Source organism: Tachypleus tridentatus, chromosome 12 (assembly GCF_004210375.1).
Source record: "Tachypleus tridentatus isolate NWPU-2018 chromosome 12, ASM421037v1, whole genome shotgun sequence".
Taxonomy (NCBI): domain Eukaryota; kingdom Metazoa; phylum Arthropoda; class Merostomata; order Xiphosura; family Limulidae; genus Tachypleus; species Tachypleus tridentatus.
In genome coordinates, this window is record NC_134836.1 from 110,014,692 (window position 1) to 110,035,763 (window position 21,072).

At 30.3% G+C, this 21,072-nt stretch overlaps 1 protein-coding gene across 1 annotated transcript in view; it reads left to right on the forward strand.

The window, feature by feature from the left end:
• Window positions 1-20,810, forward strand: part of LOC143235718 (uncharacterized) — a 39,822-nt gene extending 19,012 nt beyond the window's left edge. Inside the window, exons 7-10 of the mRNA XM_076473929.1 lie at window positions 1,195-1,329; window positions 6,970-7,082; window positions 15,336-15,513; window positions 16,390-20,810. Coding sequence (XP_076330044.1) covers window positions 1,195-1,329; window positions 6,970-7,082; window positions 15,336-15,513; window positions 16,390-19,085 — 3,122 coding nt within the window. The 3' untranslated portion in view covers window positions 19,086-20,810. The remainder of the gene's footprint in view (window positions 1-1,194; window positions 1,330-6,969; window positions 7,083-15,335; window positions 15,514-16,389) is intronic.
• The last annotated feature ends 262 nt before the right edge of the window (window positions 20,811-21,072 follow it).

The following is a 21,072-nucleotide window of genomic DNA, read 5'->3' on the forward strand; positions in this document are numbered from 1 at the left end:
CTGGTATGGGTAGGGAAAGCACTAATAGAGGAGTGAACAACATTGTTCACTCCTCTATTACAACTTTCATTCATTTAAACCAAAGATGTCAAGTACATATTAAATAAAACACAGGTGTGATACATGTAATTTTTATATTGATCATTAAAACATTCAACAGCTTTCTCATTATTGTTCACTTACCTTTTCTATCCCTACGTTTTCAGATTCTTTTCATAAAGTGAGTGAATTTTTGTTAGTGTGGTATAATAGGTTTTGTTAAAATGTATTAAGCTTTTTTTATTCATTATCAGTAATCAGGATCCATTAAACCATTCAACAGCTTTCTCATTATTGTTCACTTACCTTTTCTATCCCTACGTTTTCAGATTCTTTTCATAAAGTGAGTGAATTTTTGATAGTGTGGTATAATAGGTTTTGTTAAAATGTATTAAGCTTTTTTTATTCATTATCAGTAATCAGGTTTACAAAAAAAGGTCTGTTTTTTTTCCATAACGTATTTTAACCTAATATTTTAATAAGCTCCTGATGTTGGGTTTGTACTTCTATAATAGAAATTTTGTTATGAATTGTGGAATGATAGAAGTGATCAACAGTTCAAGTACTAGATGGTTTAAAGGTGTTTTAGTAGTTCTAGTATTGTCATGTGTTAGTTTAGTTTTGTATATGTGGTTACTCAAAAGATTAAAGACCTGAATTAAATATCAGAAAGAACAGTATTTTAAAATTCACACATATTTGTATTGATTGTACAAAGTGAAACTTTTGTTTATTTTATTCAAAATGTTTTACCAGGTTTATCTGGTTCCTGAATATCATTTGATGATGCCAGGTAAACCTGGTAAAATCTTCTGAATAAAACAAAAGTTTCTACAATGTAAAACTAATAACAGTTTGTACAAAGAGTAAAAGCTACCTTCCAGTCATTACATACTAGTTTAAACTGAATGAAACTTTTGGTAAAAGTTGTCTTGACTGCTTATGAAAATTATTGTTTCAAAACTGTTGTCAAATTATGTCACCATTTTGGTAAAAACATGTAAAACTGATGAAACTTTTAATTTTATATAAAATTTAACAAGATAATGTGAATTTATGGAATTGTAATTGTTGGAAACTTTGTTACTGTTTTGAAGGATGTAACATCTAAATCTTAATCTATTTCTCTGTTGTCTAGATACAAGTTTTGATGAGGATATAAAGTGAAGCTTCTGTATAATTGTGGAATATTAAATATGAAGGTTGAACCATTTGCTGAAGAGGAACAGGATGTTTTGTTGAATATGAAACTGGAGAAAAATGAACATGAAACTTTCACAACAATGAATAGTAAGCAAATATATTTAGAATGTAAATGTGTTCTTCATAACATAAATAGTGTTAAACTTACTTGTTTTAATTTAACAGCATTCCTACATTTTTTATTATTGTTTAATAATTTTTGTGATGATATTTTGCATTTCTGACATGTATATCACTAAACATGTTTCATTCTTGTTGTTATGATTGTCCTTGATTCGATAAACCTGAATCTATTGTCACTTTCATAATCATATTCTATTGTGTCACCTGTGAGTGAGGTTAAGCTGCAAACTTTCAAATATTAACTGATATGAAGAATTAACCAACTATGTAATATTGGTAAAAGCTCATATGTGATTTTATCATTGTGAGATTTTTTGTTATCTATCTTTATTCATTTTTTCTGTGCTAGTAGTTTGTGGACAGCATTATACCATTCTACGTGTGTTGTTTTTTCAGTTTCAAATAACTAAGTTTTATACTTACAGAATCCATTTTTGGCCTTTTCTTACAAGGAGTCAGTTCAGTATTTAACCCTCTTTTCAACAGTAGGTCAAAATGCACGTCACTACTTTCTTTTGAGCTGCATTCAGAAATCAATAAAATTGTCTTTTTGTTTTATGAATAAATTTGACATCATATCATAGCTAATAAATCACATTTTTGATGCAATACTTTGCCTGTCTGACATAATAACTATTCTTATTCATTGCTTCTTCCTAGGAAACACTGTTTTTTGTCACCACTACCCTTACTTGTTTACACATGGTGAAGTTATACTATAGCATGCAAATAAACATGCAAGAACTGTCCACCTGTAAAAGTAAGATACAACCTCCAGGTGCAGCTGGTTTCCTGTGTCCTGTAGAGCTCAGTTTTCACTTTGGAATTTAGATTTCTAGCATGCAGATGTGTTTAGCTTTTCAATGTTTTTATTTATTTTTTTGCATGATTAACTTAACTAACTTAGTTCTTTTTTCCTGTTGTAATTTTTCTCAAATTTTGTAGAATATTTTCATTTAGCCTCTTGAGATTTCCATAATATTGTTATTATTAATTTCTGTTGTGATTCTCACCACTGTATAACAATATGTTGCTTTTATGTTCTTGGGTTCCTCTGTTCCTGAAGAAGATGTTTTGGTCTTAGATCTCTGTGAATTGGAATTAATCATGTGGCCTGTTGTTCTGCTTTACCTGAGGCCAGTTATAGCAATCCCTTGTGTATTGGTGTGTTAGTAGATGTTTTGGGCAGTCTTTTTTTTTTTCCATGCCCTTCCTTTGCCATGCATTCCTGGGCCAAGCATTCAGATGTTCCTTCTTTCTCGTAAATTCTGAGATAAGTTACTGTATTTCTGATTATTATGTTTCTTATATTTTCCAGATTTTCTGGTCCACACTGTTCAATTTGTGCTCTGGTAAAGTTCTGGGGTCAGCATAACTTGAACCATTAATTTGGTTTTGATTGCCTCTGCACTTAATACTCCAAGCTATTTATTCAAAATTCATCAATATCTCTTGCTGAATCAAAAATAAATATAAAGAATAGTCACACCTACAACAGTTCAAAGAATCTAAAGTGGCTCTTTGCAGCTGTTTCTTTGCTTCAACTGAATTTTTAACATTGCAATCTAGCTAAATTTTTAGAAGCTAAAAATATAGTCCACTGTAGTGATATTTAAACCAAAAACATCAGTTTAACATAAGGAGAGACAAATCCTAAAACAATACTTCATCAACATCAATAAGTTTCCTCCACAAACTGTATAAAACATTATATGCACACACCTGGACAGAAAGCAAAATCAACCAACGAAAGTAAATATGTCTCACGAATCAAAAATCATGAAACTATATACTGCTGCATACCATATATTCCCGACATCAGCAGAAACATAACCAACATTTGGCAAAACTAGTAACAAAATATGACATTTCAGTTAATACCAAATTTATTCAAAAACCAGACACAAGACTGAGGTCTGAACTATCTAAAAACTACACTGACAAACACTACACCAACATTATTTATAAAATACAATGTGATAACTGCCACAACTTCTATATTGAGATACAAGTAGAAAAATGGAAACCAGATTCAAAGAACGTAAGTCACCTTCACACGTTTTTGAACACTGCAAGTCAAATAAACACAACATAACCATAGAAAACACTCAAATACTAAATAAAGAAACAAACATAAAAACATGCAAAATTAAAGAAGCCTTACTTATACAACAGCTCAAGCCCAAAATAAACCAATACAAAGGAACACCTTTATACCTATATTAAAAATAATATAATAAATAATAATAATAAAATAAATAATATAAAATTATATATTCAAACATCTAAGTATGCCCTCTACATTCCGAGACTCGGTTACACAACCCCTTTCAAACATGTGGTCAGCTGCTGGTCAGTTACCTCTTCCTTTCTTTGTGAACCTGACAATGACCAAAGAAAGTCGAAACGTTGTTCCTTCCTCTACGTAAAACATTTACTCAACCCGAACGAGCCATTTTTACATAAATAAATCCTAAAACTTTTTAAAGATTTAGTTGAGGTTAGTTTGATACAATGTCTGGTACAACAGGATTACATAAGGAAAGAAAAAGATTCATATTAAGTTACTTAATGAGTAAAGCAAATAATTTTTTGCTAGTTGGATTATGAACTGTCAGTGTTTAGGAATCATGGAGTAAGCAGTGGAGTACTAAGGAGTTCCACATGCTGTCTCATCAACTTTGTTGAAAACTCATTTGCATTACCTAAAGGTTTACGTCTTATCTAAAACTTACTATGTTTTAGTGCATGATAAATGATTTCATAAGAAATTCACTTATTTTTATGGTTTGACATAGTTTCCTAAAAAACTGACAAGACTCTATTAAGTGTACTTTGTTAGTTGTAAATATTGGGGTTGTTTAATATGTTACAGTGTTATGTAATGAAAATATTAACATTAAGGTTAAATGAACAATTGTCCAAACCCAGTTTTTGTGTTATTTCTTCAAGACAAGTTATTCTCCTAACTGTGAAGATCACTCAATTTGCTTCAAAAACAAAATCAGCATGATCTGTCTTGAAGTGTGAGACTTTGTTTTTGGGTTGTTCCATGCTAACTCACATAGAGTTTCCCAGTTCATGTGATAGATTTCCTTGAAACAGTTTAAGCAAAAATTTCATTTTGATTTATTTAGCCATGCAAAATCCTAAAGCTGTACTTCAAATGTTTTTTAAATGTGATTTTTTAAAAACATTGACATTGTCAAGCAAAAATGTGGCTTTGTTCTTCATTTTATAGCTGTGCATTTTTAACCTTTATAAAACAATGACTGTCACCATCACATATATTAATACTGTTCTTTTGTAATATATTCCAAGAGTAGTGCCAGAAATTTGCTCTGTACCCATATCCCTGTAGCCAGTAGCTTTTAGTGAGTGCCCAAAAATGATTATGAAGCTGATTTCCCTGTTCTTTTTTTCTGAAATTGCATATTAAATTTTGACTTTAAGGTTGGCACACCCACTTCTCCACTTCAGTAATTCCTTTTCTTCTGATTTCAATTCTGCTAAACTCAAAAGAGCTACTTTCTCTTTGGTGTAGTTTGTCTTGTGTCAGTTATCTTCCTCTTGTAGAACTCTCCCAATGCAGCAGGGTTCCATAATGTGTAACACAGCAGGGTTCCATGATGTGACCTTCACATCAGAATGCTGAGTGATGTGATTAACAGAATCTTATTCTTATATACTGCATGGTATTTTGCAATCCCTGGAAATCTGTCAAAACCTGCCACAGACTAGGATTTGCCCAAACTTGCTTAGCATGATGTCATCTTTAAGCACAAAGCAATGGAGACAATGGTTGTTCATCTTGTCCAGACATGTTCAAAATGATTGCATCATGATGAATTAGTATGTGAGGAACCATCCTAAGATGAGCACTAAACTTGTTAAAATTATCTTGCAGATAAATCAAAATTCATCATAATGAACAAAAAATAAAGAAATTTCCAAAATTATAAAAAACCTCTGTTTTTGAAAAGTTGTTTTTCCAATCCAGTCAAAATATTACATAGTAGGAATATGTGCTACAGCCAGCAGAGGGTACCAGAATACCATATTTTCAAAAAATCATTAAATGATGGAGTCTTAGCACATCTGTAATTTTTTGGTATGTTGTAGAAAAGTGAATGTTCTTATTAAGGAAAAAGACTGGTGCAAATAGGATTTGTTCCTTTCAAGTTACTGTGAGGTGAATAACCCCTCTAAAACATAATTTTCCATTCTGAAGCCATTTTCAAGTCAGAGTGTAGCTTTGGATATTACATGGAGAAAAGTACAATTTGCAGGTTTGATACTGTTGTTGTAATACAATATACATCCAAAAGTTTGTTTGAAAATATCAAAAAGTGACCAAGATATTAAATTTTAAAAGTGAGTGATTTTGCACTCAGTTATGAAAAATGGATACCATCCATTGAATCAACTTGTAGTATGATTTTATTGGCAGGAATGCAGTTTGTTGCAAGTGAAATATTATTTATATGGTTTTATTTATAACTAGTAGAAATTTCAGCTCAATACATGCAGATTTCAGCATTCTGTGAGCTGTTAAAATTAAAATGTAATATGCAGTTTCAGAAAAAAAATGGATAATCAGTTTCATAGCCATTTTTAGTCACTCACTTCAATCTACTGACTGCAGGGATATGGGTGTGGAGCAAATTTCTGGCCTTACTCTTGGGATACATTACAAAAGAATAGTATTACTAAATTTGGTAACAGTCACTGTTTTATAAAGGCTTAAAAGGCACAGACTTGCAATAAAAAATTGAGAGTGGGGATTATTAAAAAATCACATTTAAAAAACTGTTTGGAGTACAGCTTTAGGATTTTCTGTGGCTGAATAAGTCAAAATGAAGTTTTTGCTTGAATTTTTTCAAGAAAATCTCTGACATGATCTGGGTATAAGTTCTTTTTTCTGGGTGAATTGGCATGGAATAACCCTTTTAAGCAGCTTTATTCATCTACTTCAGTTCTACAATTGTTATAGGTATTCCATGAGAGAGATGCCCTTTGGAGATGGACAGATAGTGGTTTGTTGTCCATTCACCACAGCAACATAACACATCAAAGATGTGACATCCACCCTTCAGTGGCTGTTTCATAGTTCTAATTAGGAAAGGATAATGCTTATATTTTACACTCTTTTACTTTTTTAATAAATATTTCCACTGAAACAACATGACATTTTGCAAAACCATTTTCTTCTTTGTGTAGGTGTGTTGACTCAGGAGCTTGTTTTCCTTAAGGGTGTTTTTATAGTGTGTGTTTCAACTCCAAAAGTATATGTACTGTGCTAAATAACTGTTCCTCTCCATTGAGATCTTTCTTACTTTATTTTTTAGAAAATACTTTTTTTACTGGTTATCTGCTTAGCAATCATTTGTGACTACAACTATGTACACAGCAGTTCAGAGTATATTTGAATAACCTGCTCTCTACTGAATTTTGACACTCTTTTATTGACCAGTATATTATGTAAGAAATTACTGAAGAGATTAGGTCAGTTAGTTATAATGTATAGATTTAGATTATGATTTACTGGTGCATATATTTTATAGTGTCTCATTGTAGAGAAATCTGTATTGTTTGTATTCCTAGCTACAGGAGAAAACAATTACTTAGAAGAAAGATCTATGCATACCAATTTCACATTGCATATGATGAAAGAGGAGACAGAAGATATCTGTGATGGAGATGTAGAGACAACTGAGGTAATTTGTAGACTAGAAGTTTTACACTTGTGTTATTGAAGAGAGTATATTGTTTTTACTGTGTCTTTTTGGACACTGACACTAATTCTTCGTTACACGACTAATTACAAGCTGAGGAAATTCATTACTGGTTTGTTACACTGTTACAAATAAATTCCTTTCAGATCTTTTTGTAATAGTGATATTGTCAGGTCACAAATGTTTAATTTTTTATGTTTCCATAGAACATACTGTAATCTTTATACTAATTACTTAAGCAAATCTAATTGCCTACATAGAAAAGAATGTAACATCTCAGATTCTTCTTCTGAGCATAAATTTCTATCATTCTGTGTTGAATCAGCCCTAATACTTGTTGTGGTTTAATATGTTGTATTAAATTAGATCTGGAACACCACCACATCATTTCAGCCCTTGTATGGTGGTCATCAGTCTGACTTTTTTCTTCATTATATAGTAATACAGCAGAGCTTCTACTGTGAAAGGATATGTTGTAAGACTGTGATGTCCCATCCTACACTCCTTGCATAATTTGTGTTGTATACTAGAGTGGTGAGTTACCAGTACCTTTTAACATTGCAGTTCCATAGAACTCTGTAGGCACTACATCTCGTGTCTTCACCAGTGTATCTTAGAATGAAATAGTTTGGTAACTCATTTCTTTCTTCTGCTGCATGAGGTATGTGAAAGCCCCTTGCATAATGTTTTGTAAGCCACTTGTATACATGTGATCTGTATTATGTTCAAGCAGAGATTTATTTTAATTATATTGTATATTGCTATCAGGGTAGATGAATGATTCTTGCCACTTACCTTTGTGTTTCTGGATTCTGTTTTGCTAGGATATTATGCATGTTGCTTACCACACTTGTTATATTACATGTGTTGCTTACCACACCTGTGGTTCAGATTGTGATTGTCTGTGTGGTTCTAGTTATAGTTGGTTGATTACCTTTTTCTTTTGTCTCTCTTGTGATAAGCTTGGTGGATCTCAGTGACATGTTGATCTCACAGTGACTATCAGAATTTCCATTTCATAATTTACATTTTTGGTGTACCTTCATAAAATATGGCAGTTTTTTATCAAATATTGCAAGACTTTTGTACACAAAAAAAAAAAATTTATAATCATTTGTCTGTCAATATATGTCCACATACATGGAATTAGAGTGTTGACTGCTCTTAATAAATGTGATTTTCATATAAAATTTGAAAATACTTATAATAAATAAATATCAGTAATCTTTTTTTATTAAAATATATTTCTTCTGTTATTTTTTTCTATCATAACTGTATAAGGGCTTGATCAATTCAAGTGATCTTGTCACCATCATAAGAACATAAAAAGTAAATTTAGACTACCTCTATTTCACACTAGATTGACTACATATTATGTATCCTAAATAGTTTGTAGCTTGTAATTGTTTATCTAATTCTGTTGTGTTATTGACTTTTGAACCAAGTTGCAAGAATAATTCCATCTTGTAAGTTATGAAGCATATGGAGGATGTTCATCTCAAGTTACCATCTTGAGTGGCCCAATTTTTAGAAACATCATACTTACTCATGTCTTGTTTTCTCTGTCAGTGAAGTATAAGATGATTTTTGTTTATGCTAATGGTACAAATATACTAAATATTTATTTAATCAAATAATGTACATAAGAACACAGAGTAATAACATGCAAAATGTAAACAATGTTCTATAACTATTATAATCTTTTTGACTTTCAAACTATTCTGATAAGAGCATTTAACAATTAAGCCTAGTTTCCTGACATGATTCCCTTTAAAAAATACTGAGAACTGAAATGACTGTATAGAACCCTATTTCAAATGAAACGTGATGTACATAACTTGAATCCATAAATTCTATTCCAAGTGAACTGTAATCTTGTTTATAATGTAATTGTGTAGAGTTGTGCATCAGATCATTTGTGAGGTATGGAATGCAATTGAGTGGAATTGTGTTTCAAGTCATATGTAATGATTTATGTAATGTGAGAATGCTATGTCAAATCACCTATAATTTTGTGAACAGTTTGGTATTTTAAAAATTTTACATAAAATTAGCTGTACTCATGGTCATAATTCAAATTTGCAATGATTTATTGAACCCTTCTCCACATGTAACTTGTATTGTTATTTAAACTGACTTTACCCTTTCACCACAGGTCAAAGGCCATGTCATCCTGTTTGTTGACTTGCATTCAAAATTCTATTGAACTACTATTTTATGAATATATATCAATAACTTTGGAATCAAATTATGTATTATAATTAAAACTTTAATATTGTATGTATGCTAGTTTCTTAAGTTAAAAGTAAACATTAAAATTACACATCTAAATAAAGATTTTAGTGAGTTACTTGGTATGTTGAATGCAACACTGTTTAAAATAAGGCATTTGTGATATCAAAATGCTAAGTCTGTTTGTATGAAAATATGAATTAGGAACTCAAATTATTAATATTGACAAGCTAGAATATAAAATAATCTCATATCTGTTGAGTTATGGCTTATATACTGAATCAAACGAGTTGGCCTTGTTCAACTCTTTCCATCTTTTGAGACAGAACCTTATATACTCTTACTACAGTATATGACACATCTCATCAATCAATGGCTTAGAATATCTACAGAGTGGATTTATTAACCATTTTAATTTGTAAAAAGGCAACCACATTCCTTGGATCCAAGTTTTCAAGGAGGTAGGCTGTGTCTTTAGTCTGCTCAAAATTTCATATTTTTTGAAATCTAAATACGTCTCAGTTACTAAACTTATTAAATTATAGTGGAGTTTTATGCTATAAGTGTAGTTATTTGCAATTTTTTGGTTATTCAGCTGTGCATACAAAACCTAAAAAAATTTTGTTTGATATCTGCCATGTGTGAATTTTAAAAGGCTTAATAACCTATGTTCAGCAGCAACTGGTTTCAAAGAACATAGGAAGAAGAGATAATTGTTTGCTTTACTTCTTGGTTTGTTGTTCTTTATTTTACAAAAGATAAGTTTAATAATTTATTTCTAAATAGCAATAATCTATATTCATATATATATAATGTATAATAATTGAAATTTGACTATGTTACAAAATACTAGTCCACTAAAACATAGCCAAGACAGAGAAGACTAAAGGGATGTTTTCATCTTATTGGATACATAAAATGAGTGTACATGCACTGCATCAGTACAAGTTATGTAATGTTAGGTAGGCATGACCTGAAGGTCAGTATAATCAAAAATAAATGTATACCATTATGAGACTTAAGCTGCTTAGACTAAACATTTGTATTTTTGTGTTATAATATACAATCATTCTAGCATGAAAAAAACATTATTTTTATTTCCTAATTTTTTATTATAGTTATGACATTGGTCAAGTGACAGACCTTTTGTAGTTAAGGTACAGAAAATAACATAAAATATGAAGTCTAACTGAAAACAAACAATTGAAATGTATTTAGAATGTTTTAGAGATTATGAAAATAATATTTGAGATTTTTAGAGGAAGAATTTTTTTTTAATTATAACATAATCAATTGCACTTGGACTAGTAAAAAAACAGACTATTTTCACAAACAAATCTTTGGTTAAAATATTTCATTACAAAATCTAATTTTCTGTGTACAATATACTTGTAATCTTTATTAAAATTCTATCAAAGTTTGTGAAGATACACATATGCTGTACCATATGTTATAATGCAAATACTTAACGTGTGTAAATGTGTAGATGAATTCATGTATATTATACCAAACCCATTGCGAAAGGATTAATAGATACATGTATTACCTAAAATATATATTTGCATTTAGTTTTATTAAAAATGTGAATATAATATTTTAACCCCATATTTTTAAATCTCATTTCATTGATTTTTTATCTAAGTATAACAAGTATATTATTCCATAGGTTTTGTGTGTATTTTCTTTTTCTTCACTAATAGACTAAATTACTTTTATACTTTAAGTAGTATGTTACAATCATAGTTTATTATTAATTGTTATATGAGGAACAGGCTTATACAAAAAATACATACTTTTTTGTTTTCCTTTGTAAGTAATTTAATACCTGTTTTTCTCCTAAATGAAAGTGTGCTTGAGAAACAAGTAGACAGATTTAACACAAACAAAAATATAGATGTTATTTACTGCATTAGTAGGGTTAATATAGAAGTAATGAATCTCATTAAATAAGAGGAAAAAATATATTGATTTATTACGTGCTTCAGTTAGTTAGTAAATTGGATTTTTTAAACTCTACATAGAACTTCCTTGTAACAAACCTTTATCTACATTTTAACCCCCAAGTTTGTGTGACAAGATGTGTGCTGGAAAGCAAGTTATTACAGAGTTTGACAGTGTGGTATGTCCCCTTGTAGGACTTCTTGTGACAAAGATCAGTAGATACTGAATTATTATGTTTGCTGTTGATATCATAAATACTATAAATTAAAATAATAAAAAAACACCAGCAGATCCATGGAATATTGTCTTCATTTTACAGATTTCCTTATACAGAGAAAAACAGGTTGTATGACAGGTGGGGTCATGGGGCTATGCTCTATAGATTGCTTTGTTTGCATCCACCATGACTTTGACACTTAGCATAACAGTGAAAGCTATTGACATTTGTGTTTCCATTGGTCATTTCATTTCACCTTGTTTTCTTTACCTGACACCAAGCTTGCACTTTGATTAGACAGACATTGTCATCTTTTTTCTTTATTCTGTGAATCTTTAACAAACACAGTCCTGACTGAGGTGATGTAGGTACTGACTGATGGAGAGATAAAGCACTAGAATGTGTACTGTCTGATCACAACCTCCCTTTCTTCAGTATTGCTCATGTACATATGTTAATGCCTCATTTCTGTCTTTCACTACCATCGCTCCAACCATTTGCTCCACTTTCTCCCCTAATGCTAGGTGGAGCATGTTGACAGGTATTTTCCTCTTTCAAAACTTCAGTCATCTGTTGTTAATTTTTTCTTTATTAACAACTGCAAGAGAGTTGTTAATGATTGTATTGTTTAGGCAGCTCTTAATTTGATTCCTAAAACTTCAGCATGTTTACCATGGTATCCTCATCCATGTTTGAATGATTAATACTTATCTTGTATGTTTCCCTTGAATTAAATGTTCTCTTTCCCACTGAGTGTGATTTCTATAGATAGCATTTCATTATTTACCTTTTGGTTTGACCTTATATCTCAATCAAAGAGGCTTTCCTTGAGTGGAAGTATTTTAGTTTAATTTTTTTGTTCTTTAGAAGGCTCATTTTTTGTGTGTATTTTGATTTCGGAGATTTACATTATTTTGTTTTTCTTATTCTTTAGTTCTTTTTGTTTTCTGTAGGTATCCCTTCTGATTTGTTCCATAAATCATCAAATGACCAACCAACAAACTATGTTTCAGTATGATATTGCTGCACAGTATTTTTTACTTTGAATTAATTGAAATAAGAATGTTTTATTGTTTCTTTTTAAATATTTTTGTTGTATATTAATTGAAAATATGGAAAATATATATATATATAACAGAAATAGCCCCACTATTCTTTAAACTTTTCCTCCTTGTTTTGTTTGCTTACAGAATAAAATATAAGAAATATATGTATTTAAATAGTTTATGTACATTTAATAAAAAATATCTTAGGTGTGAAAAAAAGGTGTAGCCAAGAAAAGATTGAGCTTGCAACCTAAAGAAATGAAATCAAAATGGGGGCCAAATTGTTTCAGCATTAGACATGATGTTGAGTAAAGTCAAAATATGTGGCCAAGTTAACCAATGAATGTATATCTACTGTAAAATTCTTAACAATGGTAAGAGTGTGGGTACAAATTTGGTTGCCAATTTTGATTTTATTACTTTTGTCTTACTTATCTTTCACTGTGCCTGTCACAAGGTTTTAGTGTCTCATGTTAAAAATTGTATTAAACTACTCTGTTTTTTTCATGTAATACCAATTAGTATAGCATAAGATATTTGTTAATAATCCATATTTTAATAATGTGTAAGTTTTAAGTTCTTCATTATGTGACGTAATATTTTTAAAAACTCTGAACTTTTCCTAGTGTGACACATTTTCTCTCTGTAGCACCTCTATGTTATTTTATCCACCACCACTCCAATAACTCTGAAATTAAACATAAACAATTCCCTGTAAAACTGTCATTGATCAGATAAACCATAATTTTTAAGGCCTTCAATTTTGTTTGGTTATAGAATTATCAAGTAGAAAATCAGATCCCTTTTGTCACAACTATTAGTCAAATTCTTTTTTTCAGGACTTACTTGTTCTCTCTTAAGTTTAATTTAATATTATCTTTATCCAGTAGAAGTCTGAAATTTTCATGTATCAATCGATGTATTATTTTGCATTGTGTTCTGAACAGAGAATTATCAGTTTGTCTTTTAGTAGCAGCTTTGTTCTCATGGGAAAGATAATAACTACCTGGGATGAATTTGTAATATCTCTTGTTGCATAGAAAAAACAAATACAGTTGTTATAATTAGAGGAAACTGTCTGCTTCTTACATGATATTGTCTTTAGAGCATTATTTAATTAACTAAAAATTATTTAGTGCACGATCACCTTTATTATAAAAAGTTAGGGTTAAATGTCATCAACAATTGACGGAAAAAAGAGAGAGGCATGATTAAGTTCTTTATTTCTAATTTTTCATGTTTATTCTGTATTTATTATTATAATTGTAATTATAAACGTTTTTATTATATTATTTATTTCATAATAATAAATAGATGTAACTATTTATTATTATAATATTTATTATATTATTTATTTCATAATAATAAATAGATGTAACTAAATTGTAAAAATGTGGATCTCATTAGGTCAGGTTAGATAAAATAAATAATATAATAAAAATGTTTCATGAGGCCTGCACATGAGCAACTTATGGATAAGATAATTTGATAGCATAACATGAGCCACATGTTCCACAAATGACTTACAACTTATAGTGGCAAGAATAGTATTTAAACATGTCTCAAGGGGCAGTAAAACAATAAAATGTAATTATAAATAGATGTTTATTGGTATGAATTTCAAACTACTTAAGATAAATGAGTAGTTTTATGTTACAATTTCAAGTCATTCTAGAAAGAGAAAAAGATAATTCAGATTTTTTTTTATGGTTATGAGATTGGTCAAATTGAACAACACTGTATGGATTTAGGGTAGGTAAAATAAAAATGTATTTAGAAAGTTTTAGAGATTACAAAAATGAAATTTGAGATGAAGAAAAGTATTTTTATTGCAACATGAAAATCACTTTACATGTAGACAATTCAAAACAATTCCTTGACATATTGATGAACAAGCATTTGTTGCTGTTTTTTTTAGTTCATTTAAAATACTTCTCTTGGAAATATGACACTTTGAATGTAAAAAAATTGTAATGTTTACTGAAAGATTGTCGAATTTTGTGAAGATATACATACTATATTAAAAGTTAGTAGTGTCAGATCTGTCAAGATTTAAACCAGTACGAAGAGGTCATGTGGTTTGTCAGACTGACTTGCTCTTGTTGAGGGAGTTAAATTACCCACTGAAAACCTTTCTATCTGCACTTGGTTTTACATTATAATTCTTCTGCTCCATATCATATGTCTTTAATGTGACTGATTGACTGAAAACTTAAAAACAGTCCTCCTTTACTCATAGGTGAAGCTGTTATAAAAACTGTAAAGTTATAGCTTATAAGATCTTTGGTCAAAATTTAAAGGTTTTTGTTGAATAATTGCAAATGAGGCTTATATTTAAACTAGATTTCACATCTGGTTTACAAAAAAAAAAAAAAAAATCATTCAAAGTTAAGTGTGTTTTTCTATCAAATAGCTCCATATTTTCTTTGGGAAAAAAAAGAAAAAGGAACCAGTACAACCAAAATTGAAAGTTTTACACCTCACATATTTCTTAAGGGATTGTCTTGAAATTGGATTTGTGTAAGGGTACAGTAAAGGACATCCACATGAAATATGTGATAGTTCATATTACCACAGTCCAAACAACAGGAGGTGGAAAATAATTAAGTGCCACTTCTGTTAATAACACACTGTTTCCCGCAGGATATTTTGGTCACATGACACTACTTTCTGTTTGGTTTCATGCATTAGGCTTATTAGGTTTATTGTCATGTTTTAAGTTGATTGACTATGAAAACTGTGTAATAGTAACACAAACCATTATTTTTATTTTGACCTTTTAAGCATGTTTGATTCCAGAACATATTTGTCCAAGAGAAAGCAGAGCAGCATGGTGATTTGTTAGAAGGTGATATTATTTCAAAGTCCAATGAGATTGGTGATGATGTTCAAGATAGTTCAGATTATAATAATATGAATGTGAAAACAAAAACTGAATTTGAAGAAGAAACTGAATCTGTGATAGAAAGTACATCTGGTAAGTACAAATATCTTAAATCTCCAAGTACATTGATACCGGGGTAAGCAAATGGTTAAATTATTGGTAATTTTTAAAAGTTATTAAACCAAATGAAACATGATTAGATTAAAGTTTATAGATCTATATTTTATGTCTTTATTTCATTCTAATTGGAAATCTTTTGTGTGACAGGTTTTGAAGTGATAAAATTCCAACAAAACATTTAATTTGAATAAAAAGGAGAGTAGTTGTTTCTGTAAAATGAAACTGAGAGGAACTATAATTGGCCAGTCTCTATCATCATGGTTCTTCTTTGTAGATTAGTTTCAGTATATACAGAAAGTATATTTCTATCATTTATTTACATAAACGTGACTTAGGGAACACTCCTATCCTTGTAAGTATTTTAGTATTGCCTACACCTGAGCATCTATTAATATTAATTTACAAATTGTGTATAGAACTTTTGAACAACATTTGTAAAGTATTAATATTAATTAATGTGTTTAAGTAGGCAAATCATTATTAGAAGGTTTGATAGTAATCAGTTACTACACATCAGAAAATATTTCTAAAAGTTAATATTTAAAGATGCTAGTTAAAAGTGCATTGACTGTTGTGACTCTGTTTATCATATTTCTACAGGTGAACTTACTTTATCTACTAAAAACATCTTTTAAAAGTGGATTGTTACCTACAGTTTGTTTCTAATGCTATTCTGATTCAAATGTAAAGGTTTCTATGAAGTATGAACCAATGAAAACTGAATAAAATCATAAGTTTTAGCTTTAATATTTTCATATTGATATCAGTCATATGAGAAAATTAAATACATTTTGAAGTCCATCACAGATGTTATTAATTATGATGAGTCATCATTTACATCTATTTCAGATATGAAGACCTATAATGTGAGTCAGAGTCCTGGTTATTGTGGTGTGAAACAAGAAGATCACATTACAGAAGTTATGAATTCCCCAAAACCAGACAGTATTGTATGTAGAGAAACAAATTTAAATGAGAATAACATAAACAAATTTAATATACCTAAATATAATGGTAAAACATACAGTTGTGTAAACATTGGAGAAGAATATGGAGCAACAGATAACCTAACACAAAAAGAGAGGATAGAATCTGGAGAGAAACCAGATCTTTGTGCAGTTAATGGAAACAATTTTGAGAGTAATAGTCCCTTAGAGCAACATGAAATAAATCACAATGGGAAGAAATTTTACAGTTGTGGAATTTGTAGAAAACAGTTTGGATCAAGCAGTAACTTAAAATCACATCAAACAATACACACTGGGGAGAAACCATACAGTTGCATAGTTTGTGAAAAACAATTTAGAACAAAAGGTGAAGTAAAACAGCATGAAACAATACATACTGGTGAGAAACCATACAGTTGTACAGTTTGTGAAAAACAATTCAGAAGAAGTGGTGATTTAAAAGAACACCAAAGAATACACACTGGGGAGAAACCATACAGTTGTTCAGTCTGTGGAAAACAGTTTAGAAGAAACAGTGATTTAAGAATGCATCATAGATCACATACTGTTGAGAAACCATACAGTTGTACAGTTTGTGAAAAACAATTTGGAACAAGGAGATATTTAAAAATGCATCATCAAAGAATGCATGTCGGTGAGAAACCATACAGTTGTACAGTTTGTAACAAACAATTTGGAATAAGGAGTTATTTAAAAATACATCAAAGAATGCACACAGAGGAGAAACCATACAGTTGTTTAGTGTGTGGAAAACACTTTGGTACAAATAGTATCTTAAAATTACATCAAGTAATACACATGAATGAAAAACCTTACAGTTGTGTAGTTTGTGAAAAACAGTTTAGAACAAAGGGTGAATTGAAACAACATCAAAGAATACATACTGGGGAGAAACCACATGTTTGCACAGTTTGTGGAAAAAAATTTAGAAGAAACAGTGACTTAAGAACACATCATAGATCACATACTGGGGAGAAACCATACAGTTGTAGAGTTTGTGAAAAACAGTTTCGAACAAGCAGTTGTTTAAAAATGCATCAAAGATTGCACACAGGAGACAAACCATACAGTTGTACAGTTTGTGAAAAACAATTTGGAACAAGGAGTTATTTAAAAATACATCAAAGAATCCACACAGGAGAGAAACCATACAGTTGTTTGGTGTGTGGAAAACACTTCAGTACAAAGAGTATTTTAACATTACATCAGAAAATACATATGGATGAAAAACCTTACAGTTGTATGGTTTGTGAAAAACAGTTTAGAGTAAACTGTGAACTAAAAATTCATTTACGAACACACACTGGTGAGAAACCTTACCATTGTACAGTGTGTGGTAAACATTTTGCAGGAAGTACTATCTTAAAAAATCATCAAAGAATACATACTGGAGAGAAACCTTATAGTTGTGCAGTGTGTGAAAAAAATTTTATATCAAAAGTTGTATTAAGAAATCATCTAAGAACACACACTGGGGAGAAACCTTATAGTTGTACAGTTTGTAATAAACAATATGGATCAAACTCTGCCTTGAGAAATCATAAAAAAAAACACACTGGGGAGAAACCATACTGTTGTACAATTTGTGAAAAAGATTTTGTAAGGAACTCTGATTTAAAAATGCATCAAAGAACCCACACTGGGGAAAAACCTTACAGTTGTGGAATTTGTGAAAAACATTTTGTGAGAAACTCTGATTTAAAAATGCATCAAACAACCCACACTGGAGAGAAACCTCACAGTTGTGGCATTTGTGGAAAACAGTTTGCTAGAGCCTCAGCTTTAAAAAGACATCATAGAACACACTCTGAGGGGGAACCTTGCAGCTGCGAAATTTGTGGAACACAATTTGTATCAAAGTTTGATTTAAAAAGTCATTTAAGAACACACAATGTGGAGAAACCTTACAGCTGTGAAGTATGTGGAAAACACTTTGGGGCAAAAAGTCACATAGAAAATCATCAAAGAATACATACTGGGGAGAAACCATACAGTTGCAAATTTTGTGGAAAACAGTATACTACAACCTCAGAATTAAAAAGACATCACAGAACACACACTGGGGAGAAACCATACAGTTGTGAAATTTGTGGAAAACAATTTGTATCAAAGGGAGGTTTGAAAAGTCATTCAAGAACACACACTGGGGAGAAACCTTACAGTTGTGCAGTGTGTGGAAAACACTTTGGTGCAACAAGTCATGTTGAAAATCATCAAAAAATACATACTGGAGAGAAACCATACTGTTGTGAATTTTGTGGTAAACAGTTTGCTAGAACATCAGAAATACAAAGACACCATAGAAGACACACTGGGGAGAAGCCATACAGTTGTGAAATTTGTGGGAAAAAATTTATATCAAGCAGTGAATTGAAAAGTCATCTCAGAACACACACTGGGGAGAAACCTTACATATGTGCAATTTGTGAAAAACAGTTTGGGAGAAATTCACACTTAAAAAAACATCAAAGAATACACACTGGAGAGAAGCCTTACAGTTGTACAGTGTGTGGCAAACATTTCAGTAAAAGTAATTACTTAAAATCACATAAAAAAACACATGTAGAAATAATTTAGAATTAAGTAATAATTTAAAGAAACATCATGTAATACATTTTCTTAAAACTGTACAGTTGTTCAATTTGTAAAAAATGTTTTGGAATAAACATTAAAAGAACATCAAAGAATACACACTTAGAAAGAAAGAGTTGTTATGATATATGAGTGTTTTTCAAATTCTGAATTTTATCCTGGCAAGCATTTGTAGTAGATAGTAATGACTAGCTCTTTTCAATTTAGTCTGTCACTTCAAAATGAAGGGCAGCTAAAGCACATAGTCCTTATGTACCTTTTTGCAAAATCCAACAAACATACACTAATATGATCAATTAATTCATAAGCTCAATAATAATTGGTTAGTGTAATTCTGTGACTGTGTTATCTACTTATGGATAAACTTAATTGAATAATAGCTTGTGATTAGTATTGGTTTTTCTTTGTTTTGTGATATTGCTAATTCTTAACTGGGTGGTTCATTTCAACTAGGATTTAATTCTTCCATTACCAGTGCACCAGAATTTTTTCTTAATATGAATGTGATAAAACATAATATGAAGTTTAACTGGAATGAAACTGTTTTCTTTGATCATGTTATTGTATTTCTTATAGCATTAATGTTAATATAGTGTATATAGCTGCTGATTGTCTTATGTTTATATTGACTTATAACATAGGATGCTGTAAATGTTGTGATAAAATCATTTAATTTTTAAACATTTTTTTAAGTGATGATTGTTTCAATAATACTTGACTGTATGCCATAGGCTTAGAAATATTTTGTCTGACAGCTATTATTAAATATATTTTACTTATGAAAGCTGTCACTGGTTAATTTTCAAATCTTTGTGATGTGATTTTGTGTGAGCATAAATTACAGATGTAAGAGTAGAATAAGAAAATTTGAAACAATGAATAATAAACTTTTATGAGGATATAACATGAAGGAATTGAGTTCTCAAACTTGTTGAGAAATATATCTGTTTCAATGACATTTACTTGTAATTAATGAACAGTTGCTTTTTTTTTTATCAAAACCTTTTATTTCACACCAAAATGGGCTTGGCATGGCCAGATGTGTAGAGGCGTGCGACTTATAATCCGAGAGTCGCAGGTTGCATCCCTGTCTCGCCAAACATGCTCGCTCTTTCAGCCGTGGGGGTGTCATAATGTGACGGTCAATCCAACTATTCGTTGGTAAAATAGTAGCCCAACAGTTGGCGGTGGGTAGTGCTGACTAGCTGCCTTCCCTCTAGTCTTACACTGCTAAATTAGGAACGGCTAGCACAGATAGCCCTTGAGTAGCTTTGTGCAAAATTAAAAAAAAACAATCATACCATAATTTAGCACAAATATGCTATAAATCATTTGATAATATTTGTGCCTATTTATAGTGTGAAATAATAGATATGATAAAAATATAAACAATTTGAGTCAAGCAAATAATTAAAACATATTAGTCTGTCAAAGAATGTAATGCTTAATAGAAAATAGAATTTATTTACATTTTAGTCATGAAGATATTTAATTTCAAAAGTTTCAAGTGTAATGTTTTTCTTTTGTTTGAAATAATTTGCTTTTCCTAAATTTTGAAGTGAAATATTTTATATGTAATAACGTTAAAATGCTATTTTGTAGTGATGTTATTGGTGGTGACATTCTGAGAAAAAAAAAAAAAAAAAACACTTGTGAATCTTTTCATGTTATGTATGTTTATTCTTTTAATGAATATTTTATTATTGTTTAGTTTGTTGTTTTTTATTGTAAGTGATATAAAAGCGCATGACGATTGCAGGTTTTGTTTGTAACGGTTCGATGTGGAATATATCGAGCAGACGATTTGATAATAAACATATAAATAGTATGAGATGACAGAGAAAAAGGAGACAGAAATAAACAGCAAAAGAGTATGAAGTTACGACCACGGAAAAGATAGGTGTGAACTTCGGTATAAATGATAAGCCTAACATTTAATATGTCAGAGTAAGACTAACAGTAGAAAAGGGAA